The 11,725-nt window shown below is 42.0% G+C and overlaps 3 protein-coding genes across 4 annotated transcripts in view; all 3 read right to left on the bottom strand.

The window, feature by feature from the left end:
* Positions 1 to 2,043, bottom strand: part of CHMP4A (charged multivesicular body protein 4A) — a 5,531-nt gene extending 3,488 nt beyond the window's left edge. The window contains exons 1-3 of the mRNA XM_012647277.1: positions 1,825 to 2,043; positions 488 to 637; positions 224 to 401 (exon numbers count right to left, since the gene is read on the bottom strand). Coding sequence (XP_012502731.1) covers positions 224 to 401; positions 488 to 637; positions 1,825 to 1,933 — 437 coding nt within the window. The 5' untranslated portion in view covers positions 1,934 to 2,043. The remainder of the gene's footprint in view (positions 1 to 223; positions 402 to 487; positions 638 to 1,824) is intronic.
* Positions 2,044 to 2,408: 365 nt separating this feature from the next.
* Positions 2,409 to 3,954, bottom strand: MDP1 (magnesium-dependent phosphatase 1). 2 transcript variants are annotated; one of them, XM_012647271.1, is made up of 6 exons: positions 3,806 to 3,954; positions 3,628 to 3,688; positions 3,425 to 3,535; positions 2,984 to 3,091; positions 2,738 to 2,889; positions 2,409 to 2,625 (listed from the first exon to the last, which is right to left on the bottom strand). In XM_012647271.1, the coding sequence occupies exons 1-5, from the start codon at positions 3,840 to 3,842 to the stop codon at positions 2,769 to 2,771; spliced, it is 438 nt and encodes a 145-aa protein (XP_012502725.1). In that variant the 5' UTR covers positions 3,843 to 3,954; the 3' UTR covers positions 2,409 to 2,625; positions 2,738 to 2,768. The 2 variants fall into 2 exon arrangements, with proteins under 2 accessions (XP_012502725.1, XP_012502724.1); XM_012647270.1 differs by having other exon boundaries at positions 2,804 to 2,889.
* A 791-nt stretch (positions 3,955 to 4,745) lies between these two features.
* Positions 4,746 to 11,725, bottom strand: part of NEDD8 (neural precursor cell expressed, developmentally down-regulated 8) — a 13,086-nt gene continuing 6,106 nt past the window's right edge. The window contains exons 2-4 of the mRNA XM_012647272.1: positions 6,278 to 6,325; positions 6,031 to 6,113; positions 4,746 to 5,116 (exon numbers count right to left, since the gene is read on the bottom strand). Of these exons, the coding sequence (XP_012502726.1) occupies positions 5,020 to 5,116; positions 6,031 to 6,113; positions 6,278 to 6,325 (228 nt within the window). The 3' untranslated portion in view covers positions 4,746 to 5,019. The remainder of the gene's footprint in view (positions 5,117 to 6,030; positions 6,114 to 6,277; positions 6,326 to 11,725) is intronic.

The raw sequence follows: 11,725 nt of genomic DNA, 5'->3' as shown, positions 1-11,725 counted from the left end.
GACTGTGCTCAAAAAAAAAAAAAAAAAAAAGAATTAGAGAAAATCATCTTTCTTCCCTAGAATGCCCCAGGCACCAAAAGGAACAAGGAGGCTGACAGAGATCTAGCCATGACAAGCATTTATACTATAGATTCACATTCTGAGAGGCTCTGAAGTTCAAAGTGTAATACCAAACCACCTTTCCCAGTGCCTGGGTCCTCTCCTCCCCTCCCCCCATACCCACATGTCCTGGTAGGCCTTCTTCATGCCTCGAGCAGCAAGCTCCATGGTACGAAGCACTTCTGTATTGGTGGTGGCATTCTCGATGGCCTCACGTTGAAACTCCAGGGTAGATAATGTCCCATCAGTTTGTGCCAGCTGCTGTTCCAATCTTTTCTTCCTCCGCAAAGCCTGCAGGGCAGCTGACCCAGCCCACACTCTGAACATCAGAGTCAGAAGCACCTGCTTCTCACCTCTGCCCTCCCCATCAGCTCTTTTCCCTCATTACCTCTCTTATTCTTGGTCCCATGCTTCTTGGCCGTTTGGAGCTCCTGTTGAATCTTCTGCTCCAGAAACTCCTGTTTCTTGATCAGTATCTTCTCTGTCTCCTTTAGTTTCTGTATTGCTTCTTCAGGGGTTGGCCCCTTCTCCTTCTTCCCTGAAGAGTTCAATGGAGCAGGCCCATATGGTGTGAAGGAAAAATATTAGCCACCAATCATTGAGTGCAAAGTACGTGCTAGGCACCTGACTGTACTATTGCTAATCCCTAAATAATTCTCTACAATGAATGTACTATCTTCACTTTACAAATGTGAAAACAGGCACAAAGAGGTTAAAAATCCCAACTAGTAAGAGATTATGCAAGAATTGAAATGTGGCAGTATGACTTCCAAAGCCAATATTCTTTTCACTGTTCCAACTGCCTTTCAAGTCATTTCCAGTCACTGTTAATAGACACTGTTCCACTTGCTGTCTTAGAAGATGCTCAAGGTTCTGACTGCACAGGATCAAACTGAATGAAGTACAGAAAGCTAGAGAAAAAGAAAATCTGATCCCAATTTCTCTCTTCTTCTATACTCAGAATCATTTTTCCAAATAAAAATCTGATGACCCCTGCCTGCTTAAAACCCTTCCATACTCTCCATTGCCTACAGGATAAAATGCAAAACTTTTCAGGGAGATTACCTTCCCTCCACACTTTCCTCCTCATCACACACACTCGCTCTACAAGGCAGCCAGAGCTTCTCTTTCCCCTAAATATACCATACTCGTTCCTGCCTCTGCGCTTGTCATAGCCTGTTACTGCTTCCTGGAGTACCTCAATTCTCCACCTGGCAAACTACTAGCCTTCTTGGTCACCACCCCCAATGCCTACTTCTGTGTTTCTCTGTTTTTTCAGGAGCAAATCCATCATTGAATTGCTACACCGCACTGTAAATGCCTGGTTTTGCTTGTCTCTCCCTACCAGATATGAGCTTTAAGAAGACAGTCTTTCTTCTTCACCTTAGATCCCTCTTGCCCAGCACAAAGTAGAACAAAGTTTCGGAAAGCACTGGATGAAGAGAGCGGGGAAACTCGTCCCCAAGCCTGAACAGTCGGAGCCAAGCACGGTCGCCACGCCTTCCACTCAGGCAAGGAAGGCAGACCAGGGCAAGGCGCCCTGACAAGGCAGGCCTCTGGCCCGGAGATGAGCCTTGCTCCGCCATCTCATCTGTTTTCGTGTCAGCCTGTCTCCTGGGTCTCTTCCCCTTCCCGGCACTGCGCTCATACTGAACGTTCCCGCGGTCTTCTCTCCCCCCCGTTCCGGCCAGCACCTCCTAGCGGACCAGTTCCGCCCGGGCTCACCCTTCCCGAAGAGTCTGCCGAGACCACTCATAGTGCCCTTGCCTCTCCCGCCTCCGCCCCTCGGCGTCCTGCACACTTCCGCCTTGTTCCGGGGAGGGTGAGGTCTCATCACGCCTTAGCCAATCCCGTCTTGGGGCGCCGCCGCGACATCATCAACAGGCGCAAATAAGACCACCGCCGTCACGTGACCCGAGCCACCAGCCCCAGATCGACGGGCTCCTATTTATTTTTTTAAAAAGGCTGGTCAAATTTAGCAGTGGGGGGACGTGCTCCTCTTAAAGCAGCCATTTCATTTTCTGTTACGTGAAAAGGCCCCCCCCACAGTTACGTATTTGTACTCTGGAAGGAAATGTGCAGTGTAACGGCACCCCAATAAATGGGGCCAGTGGGAAGGTTCTTCATGGCCTTTACGGAGCTCAAGAAAGTAGGGTGGGATGGTTTCGAGCACAAGGGGATCACAATCTTGGGGTTGCCACAAGTTTATATGGCAGAACCTCATGTAGCCTAATGTCTCACATTACCGTCTTCGCATTTCAGGACAACTAACCCGGTTCACAGGCTAGAAAAATAGAAACCACCCACAGTGTGGGTAAGATGTCTTCTGTCACACAGAGATACACTTTAATAAATTATAAATGCACCTGAAAATGTCTTCTTGATTTCTTTTCAGTTTTAGGCCTCAAATGAAGTTCATCTACCAGGCTGGACCTCAAGGCCCAGTTTGGGCCTTTGCAAATGTCTCCAACCCTTGAGTTAGGGTTTGAAGATTCATTCCATTCTGGACATGAATGCAGGTAACACCTAGAAGGAAAAAAAAATCACATTTCATCAGGATTTCAGGGCTCTCCCATATTATTCTCACCTTTTATGGGTGCCGCCTATCATGCAGACCATCCACCCTGTGTATGTCTACCTAATCCCTCCTAGGAAAGAACCCTTTCTTCTCATGCCCCAAATGGCTCTCCTTGCCCCTCAGTACCCAGTTTGCTGACGTCTACAATATTCCGCCTCTCATCATCAAAGAAGATCATCTGGGAGAAAGGAACTCCGGTCTTTTGCCGCAGCCTGTGCAAAACACGGCAGGGGTAGCCAAGCTGGCATCTTGGTTCCTCCAGCCTCTCTGGTACTCTCTCCCTGCTCCTCCCTTATCTCCGCATACCTCTCAAAGTGTGTGACCTTACTGCCTGGATAGATTTCCCGATGAGCAAAGTATCTGACAAGGTCAAAGAGCTCCAGTAGCTGGTTGGCTCCTTCTATCTCACCTGTCCTGCAAAAAGGTGTAATAGACGGGATTAGGAGAGTGAAGGGCCAGGGCTGCAAGGAAAGTTAAGTATAACCAGGGGAAAATCAACTTGCTGTTTTTCCAGCATGGATAGGCCTCTTTGCCCTTTTTTCAACTCCATAGCCTTCCTGACACAGCTGGTGCTGAGCCAATGTTTAATAATTAAATAGTACAGGAGAGGGTACAATGAAAAAATATGCAAATACTTGCAAATTTGCACCTCCTAAATTTTTGTAACCCAGAGCACGCACGAGAAGTCTCTTCATGCATGCATCCTTCAGCATTACACTGACAGCTTTTGTTAGTCGCTCTTCTTACCGTGAAGCGGCTGCACCGGGCACCCCAAGGCCCTGCAATCGTTCCAGAACCTGAGGCACCTCTGGGTACAGTCGGACGTCCTGGCCCCGCCTATCTCGCACAGTTCCGTCCCTGGAGAGGGAGACAGCGCCCTCAGGTCCGGCGGGGCCCCGCCTTCCTACCCCTGCTTCACCTGGCCCCAGTCTTCCCTATCCCTGCCTCACCTGCTCTTGTGGAAAGGAGGGTCTACGTGCGTATCGACCCAGAAAGGCCAGAGCGTGTAATCTGCGACAGGAAGAAGGGGGAAGGTTCAGCCTCGGGAGGTGCAGGGGACTCGAGAGCTGCAGCTGGGGTGTGGGAAAGGAGAGCGCCCTATGAAATTCTGCCCTCCCAGTCCCTCACCCAGATCAAAAACTGCCAGCTTCGGGAGCCGCGCCATGACCAGCACCCGCAGGCTCCGCACACCAAGTTGGAGCTTTCTCCAGGGCCTTACAGACCCCAGCAACTCTGGCGGCCAAGGCCACTCCACCTAGCATAGAGAAACGGCGACTAGAGCGTCGCCACGCCGAGCTTAAGCTGTCAGCCTGGCGATCGCGCAAGAGCGCCTTCTGGTGCTGCGCGGGGGAGAGGACTACAGCAAAGTACCAACTTGACCGCACGTAGAACACGGGACTCAAGCCTCTCCAAGGCACTGGCCACAGGAACCCTCCCATACTTCTCCACCTAGCCTTGCCAGATTATACTACACTAGAGAAGCCAGGGAAGGAAAGCCTTTTCTTCTATTAATAGCACCTCTTATCTTCCCAATTGAGACCTAAGTGATCCATCATAGCTTGTCACTCAACCTTTCTCTATACCAGTCTCTTGATAGTGTGGAACCCAAAGCCCTCAGCAATATTCCAGCATAAAGAATGTAGTACCTGCTAAGCCCTGAGGCCTTTCTCCAACCATCCCCGAATGTCCAATAGAGCCACAGGAGAGAATTCACTCTCCTGGTTTCTACCATCCATGTCAGTAGTATGCTGGTGGATGTGTAACAGCCAGTTTGGGAGGAGGAACTGATTTATAGTGTTTGACAATTTCTGTAAATATTCCTATCATGGCCAATTCCAAGCTACCAACATCAAGTCACTTAACATGGAGTTGGGAAGAGATGTCAATAATTGGCTCTTGTGAGCCAGTAAGAACTGGCTGCAGCACACCACTCAAAGTAGGCTTTCCTAGAGTCTGATAATCCTTAGAAGAGCACCATCACTTCCATTGCCCTACTCCTTCAGCCTGGTAGAGCTGGGTGAACATTGGGCCTATTTAGATTTGTCACATTTGTGCAATAAAATAAAGATTCCAGGAGGCCAGGAAATATTTTATTGACAACCAGGGACATAGCCATAAGAGAGGGAAACACACAGGACTGCAAATTAAAACCCAACAGCCAGCAAGGGCCCTCTGGGCCAGGAACACTGTATCCTGGGGTCCTCACAGTCTCCCACCAGTAGACACGCAAGACTAGGCATCCAGGGCAGGGGTCAGTGGCTCTGGTGTCCCAGAGAGTGAGAAGATATATGATGCCTCATTATGAGAGACAGGGTAAGGAGGTAAAACAGAGGGAGGGTCTATCACTGCCTAAGACCACCTCCTCCTCTCAGAGCCAACACCAGGTGGAGGACCGAACCACCTAGGATCTTGTAATCAGCTGCTGTCTTTTCATCATTCCTGCAGGAAAAAGGAGAAAAAAAAAAAAAAACCTTTAGAAATGCCATATAGAACAGGGGTTCTTAATCTGAGTTTCATAGATCTCTTTGGGGACCTATGAATGAACTTGGATGAGAAAAAAAATTCCATCTTTATTTTTACTAACCGCTAACTGAAATTTAGCATTTCTTATTTATTTATTTATTTATTTTTTTGAGACAGAGTCTCACTGTGTTGCCCGGGCTAGAGTGCCGTGGCGTCATCCTAGCTCACAGCAACCTCAGACTCCTGGGCTCAAGCGATCCTTCTGCCTCAGCTTCCCAAGTAGCTGGGACTACAGGCATGTGCCACCATGCCCGGCTAATTTTTTCTACGTATTTTTAGTTGTCCGATTAATTTATTTCTATTTTTAGTAGAGACGGGGTCTCGCTCTTGCTCAGGCTGGTTTTGAACTCCTGAGCTCAAACAATCCGCCTGCCTCGGCCTCCCAGAATAGTATTTCTTTTAATTTTAAACACAGGCAAAAAACCACAGTAGTATTAGTAATATGGGTAACTTGTTAACAACAGAAACTAGATTGTATTCGTATGAAAACTGTTTGCAGGTATCTTAAAAATATTTCAAAATTATGGTAGTTAGACCCACCATTAGATCTCATTTAATATATTAAAAAAGCAGCACATATATTACTATATCACAAATTTGTTTTAGTATTTTGATAATTGTATTTCAAAATACTTAGTTCCCTTTGTAGTTCTATATATTTTATTTTATACCTGAAAAAACCTTATTCTGAGGAGGGGCCTAGAGGCTTCATCAGATCACCAAAGAGTCCAAGGCACCCAAAACAAGAGGCAGGTCTGGTCCACCTCCAGTACTTGCCCCTCTCTTCTTCATAAAAGATTGTCATGCCCTCATTCTCACTCCAAACTCACATCTGTTTGCCACTGTAGATGAGCCGCTGTTGTTGTGGGGGGATTCCTTCTTTCTCCTCCACACGCTCCTTGATTCGCTCCACCTTTAGAGGGACAAGTAGTCAGGGGCTGCTCAGGGGTAAGACCATGGAAATGGAAAGAACAAGGGCTATGTAGATAGCAGGAGAGCAAAAGGACCAAGTTCATAAGCATACTCAAATGTAAATGGCAAGGAGAAGGGCATGAAGAGGTGTTGGGCATACATCACCTTGTCTGTGGGTTCAATGTCAATCTCAATCTCCTTTCCGGTCAGCGTCTGAAACAGGCAGGGGTTTCATGAGTCCTACAGCCCAACATACAATTTGTCTTCTAGGTAAAACATCCTGTCCTGATCTCTGAGGATCTATTGCCTTCTGAGAGATGCACATTCTCCACAACACTGCTTTGGAGAATTAGAAGGCTTTGATCATACCTATATTCGTCAAACATTTTTAGGCTGTGGACAACTTTGGTAGGGCAAAATTCTTCGCATACCATCTGATGCCCTTAATTCCATAAGTTATCTTCCTCTGCCTCTTCTCATTCCCCTCATGAAATCAGTGAGAATATTGGCATTCTTTTGGATGATACAGCAATGAGAGGTGTTCTAAGGAAAGTATTCCTTCCAGTCAGAAGGACCTTATTCTATTATAAATACCAATGCCACTAATCAACATTCAGATAATTCAAAGAATTTTCAAGTACACGAGAAGTCACCTCCGACCAGTGTTTCAAGAAACACTAGAATTCAACATTATATCTCCCCTATCTTCTCTAGACTTCTACCTAAATCCTAAATTGCAGCTCTCGTCTTCTTGACTTCTTCCATAGGCTAAAGGCTGCTGATATCCAAACACAATAATTATACTGATTGTATAGTCATAATGTATTCTACTCAATCTAATCTTCTTTAAAATTCTATCTGCACTAGTCTTCAGTGATCCAGACCACAAACACATCATGCTCAGTCTAATTCAGGGTTAGGGTGTTTGCCTTGTTTCTACTGCTTTCCTTGTTGCAATACCCTCCCCTTAATCCTTCTCCAAACCTCCAGGACTCTTTTTTTTTCCTTTCCTTTTTTTCTTTTCTCTCCACTTCCTCCCTCCCTTCCTTTCTTCCCTCCTTTTCTCTTCCTTTTCCTTCCCTCCCTCCCTTCCTTCCTTCTCTCTCTCTTTTTGACAGAGTCTTACTCTGTCACACCAGGTAGAATGCAGTGGTGTCACCATAGCTCACTGTAACCTCAAACTCCTGGGCTCAAGCAATCCTCCTGCCTCAGCCTCCCAAGTAGCTGGGACTACAGATGCATACCACCACGCCTGGCTAATTTTTTCTGTTTTTGATAGAGATGCGGTCTTGCTCTTGCTGGTCTCAAATTCCTGACCTCAAGTTCCTCCCAGAGTGCTAGGATTATAGGCATGAGCCACCACACCCAGGCTTCAAGGCCCCTTTAATATAAGATTTCCTCTTGTATGATGCCTAGACTTGTTCCCAGTGTACTTTATTAATACTTTCATTAACACTAATTATAGCTAGTTGTTTAAGTGTTAAACTCTCCAGCTTACATTCCAGCTTCCTTAAGGACACAGACTATTCAGTTCATCTTCCAAATCCAAACACAAAGCACAGCGTTTGATATAGAAGTAGTGAATAAATACTTGTAGAAGGGCTAAATGCATTGATGATCATGTTATAACCACAGCCAACATTTACTCAATACTTTCTAAGAATCAGAAACTATGCTGAGCAACTTACATACATTACCACATTTAATTCTCCCAAGTATTTATGAAATATGTACTATTTCTATTTCCATTTTACCGATGAGGAAAATAAGACATTGGACAGGTTAAAAAGCATGCCTATGCAATCAAAAGCACAGGGTGGATTTAAACAGTTTCTCCAGCCCCAGAGCCCAAGCTTTTTAGTTCTATACTCTGTCCTGCCTAACTGAATCTGACTAATCTAGTATGGGATACAGGGTCTTAATATGTTGCCCAGGCTGGAGTGCAGTGGTATGATCACAGATCACTGTAACCTTGAACTCCTCGGCTCAAGAGATCCTCCCACCTTGGCTTCCCGAGTAGCTAGGAATACAAGTGCCTGCCACCATGCCCAGCTAGTTAAAAAAAATTTTTTTTAGAGACAGGGGTCTCACTATGTTGCCCAGGCTGGTCTCGAACTCCTGGCCCCAATACTCCCACGTCAGCCTCCCAAAGTGCTGGGATTATAGTCATGAGCCACTGCACCCAGCAATATATGCCCTTACCTGACAAAATGAAAAGTGTGCAATTCTGTGTTGTCCACAAATGATTACACTTTATTGATCTTAATACTTTAAATGCAAAGACTTTTCAACCAGACAATTCTATTTCTATTTCTAGGTAACTACTTGGAGGAAAAACTTGGCCATGTTTCAAAAGAGGTATATGTGAGTTTGACTGCAGCACCATTTGTAAAAGCAAAACACTGGAGAAATAGCTTAATAATGCCCATTAATAAGAAAATTATTAAACTATGATACATCCATAGAATGTTACATTATGCAACAGTTTATACACTGACAAGGAAGGATCTAAAGAATGTATAATTCTTTAAAGAATGTATAATTATGTATCATTTTTTATATGCAGATGTATGTACATACACAGAGAAAAGGATCAAAAGTATAGATATCTCTTATCATAGTGATGATCTTTGAGCAGGTGAATAGGGCTGAGGGGAGGGTATATAAAGAGCAACTCTCCTTTTATCTGTACTGTTTAAATTTTTTGTAAAAATATATCCCTTCATCATATGAATATTAATATTTCAACCTAACAACAAAAATTTTTAAATAGTAAAAAAGACTCTAAGTCTTTTTTTTTTTTTTTTGAGACACAGTCTCGCTCAGTTGCCTAGGCTAGAGTGCCATGGTGTCAGCCTAGCTCACAGCAACCGCAAACTCCTGGGCTCAAGCAATCCTGCTGCCTCAGCTACATGCCCAGCTAATTTTTTCTATTTTTAGTAGAGACAGGGTCTCTCTCCTGCTCAGGCTGGTCTCAAACTCCTGATCTCAAGCAATGCTCCCACCTCGGCCTCCCAGAGTGTTAGGATTACAGTCCTGAGCCACCATGCCCAGCTACTTATTTCGTTTTTTTTTTGAGACAGAGTCTCACTGTGTTGCCTAGGCTAGAGTGCCATGGTGTCAGCCTAGCTCACAGCAACCGCAAACTCCTGGGCTCAAGCAATCCTGCTGCCTCAGCTACATGCCCAGCTAATTTTTTCTATTTTTAGTAGAGACAGGGTCTCTCTCCTGCTCAGGCTGGTCTCAAACTCCTGATCTCAAGCAATGCTCCCACCTCGGCCTCCCAGAGTGTTAGGATTACAGTCCTGAGCCACCACGCCTGGCCTAAGAGAAGGTTTTGAGTTGTTCTCCCAAGAGTAAAATGTCTGGACATTTAAAAATATTATTGGTTTGTAAAATCTAAAACTCCAGGGCTGGCCCTTTGTTACTGAAATTGACTGTAGGGGCTCATGAATTTATCCAGAGAGCAATCTGGCAATACAGTGTCCTGGTAACAACACTTCTAGGAAAATAATCATGACTATGTCCAAAAATATACTTATTACAATGGCCATCACAGCCTTTTGATACTGAAAAATTAGAAATAAAATCTAAATATCAAACAATTGAAGATTAAATAAATTATAGTACAATCATAGAAGAAAAAAATTACAAAGTCCTCAAGCAATGTTTAGGATAACTAATGATTTGGGATATATTAACAACATACTGATAAAAGAAAGCAAGTTAAAGTACATCAAGTATATTCCAATTTTGTAAAAACATATATGTGCATTTATATGCTCTCAAAAAAAGCCTGGAAGTATATACACAGTATATCAGTGTTTTTATCCTGAGTTGTGGAATTATGGGTGATTTTAATTATATTAGCTGTGCTCTTCTGTATTTTCTATGTTTAATACTATGAATGTGAATACGTTGTAATGAGAAAAAAATATTTAAAAAATGACATTCTTGATAAGGGTATATGGAAACGGTTCTATAAAGCAGCACTGTTAAATAGAAATGTAATACAAGCCACATATACAATTTTAAATTTGCTAGTACCCACATTTAAAGTTTTTTTAAATATAAAATTTTAATATTTTCAACCTCCCTTTAAGTACTTACTATTTTTGTGTTATTAGATACACACAATGTGTGTGTGTATATCTATATAAACTTTTCCATTTTGTTCAGTTCAAATTTCAAATTTTTTTTCTAATTATCTTTGGGATATCTTCTTTAACTCATGTTCTATTTAACAATATGTTGCTAAATTCCAAATATTGGAGAATTTTCCAAGTATCTTTCTGGTATTGATTTCTAATGATTTCATTGTGGGCAGGAACATACCTTACATGATTAATTCCTTTAAATATATTCAGAATTGTTTTATGATCCAGAATTTGTTCTATCTCAATTAATATTTCATGTACACTTTAGAAGAATTTGTATTCTTTTGTTGTTGCGTGGAATGTACTATAAATGTTAATTAGGTCAAATTGTTTAAGAGCTTTGTTCAATTCTTTGATATCTTTTTGACTATTCTATCTAATTGTTCTTTCAATTAATATACCTGTGGATTTTGTATATTTTGCCTTTTTTTTAAGTTCTATCATATTGTTTGAAGCAAGTATGTTTAGAATTATGAGATTCTCTTACTGAAATGACTCATTTATCATTATGAGTATTTCTCTTTATCCCTGGAAATATTCTTTGTTCTTAAGTTCAATTTGATTTTTACCATTATAGCCATGACAGTCACCCTTTTAATTATTGTTTGAATGGTATATCTTTTTTCACACTTTTGTTTTTAACCTATGTATGTCTCTATACATTTAAAGCAAGTTTCTTGTAAGGAACATATAATTTGGCCTTGTTTTTATTCAATCTGACAATATCTAACTTTTAATAAGGTTTTTTATACACTTACATTAAAATAATTATACATATGGTCTCTTATGTAGCTGACATTGTGTTGTTTTATTTTTGTTTTTTCTATTTTTAATTATTAATTCTTTCTTGATTCTTTTGAATTTTTTGGTTTTATATTTTAATGATTACATTTTATTTCCATTGTTAGATTACTTGTATACCTCAAATTTATTTGTAATAGTTGCTCTAAGTTATAAAAAGGACTTTAACTTTGCAAAGTCTACCTTCAAATAAAAATATATTATACAACTTCATCTGTACTTTAAGAAAATTATAACACCGTATTTAGTATTTTTATTTTCCCCTTCTATTTTTGTGCTATTGTTTTTATACATTGCATTTTTATGCATAGATACATATTTGCCATTTTCAGCACACTTCATTCCTCTGTAAAGATACAAATTTCCACATGGTTTTATTTTATTACTATCTAAAGAACTCTCTTAACATTTCTTATAGTGTAGCCTGCTAGCAATGAGTTCTCTCAGCTTTATTTGCTGAAAAAGTCATTATTTAGATTTTTATTTTGAAGGACATTGACACCACATAATGAGTTCTAATTTTATACACACACACACACACACACACACACACACCATTTCATTGTCTACTGGCTTGCATATTTTTGACACTAAGTCACTATAGTTCTTATATCTATTCCTCTGTGCATATTGTGGCCTCTTTTTTCCTCTGGCT

The sequence above is a fragment of the Propithecus coquereli genome, unplaced genomic scaffold (genome assembly GCF_000956105.1).
Source record: "Propithecus coquereli isolate 6110/MARCELLA unplaced genomic scaffold, Pcoq_1.0 Scaffold261, whole genome shotgun sequence".
Classification (NCBI taxonomy): Eukaryota; Metazoa; Chordata; class Mammalia; order Primates; family Indriidae; genus Propithecus; species Propithecus coquereli.
This window is presented reverse-complemented; position numbering and strand designations above follow the sequence as displayed.

What these genes read in the sequence shown, in the direction of transcription:
- MDP1 (XM_012647270.1), bottom strand. Translation starts at nt 3,842, where the DNA reads ATGGCGCGGCTCCCGAAGCTGGCAGTTTTTGATCTGG. An exon ending in GCTGGCAGTTTTTGATCTGG is followed by an intron (nt 3,689 to 3,805) that starts GTGAGGGACTGG and finishes TTCCTGTCGCAG; the next exon opens with ATTACACGCTCTGGCCTTTC. An exon ending in CCTCCTTTCCACAAGAGCAG is followed by an intron (nt 3,536 to 3,627) that starts GTGAGGCAGGGA and finishes CTCCCTCTCCAG; the next exon opens with GGACGGAACTGTGCGAGATA.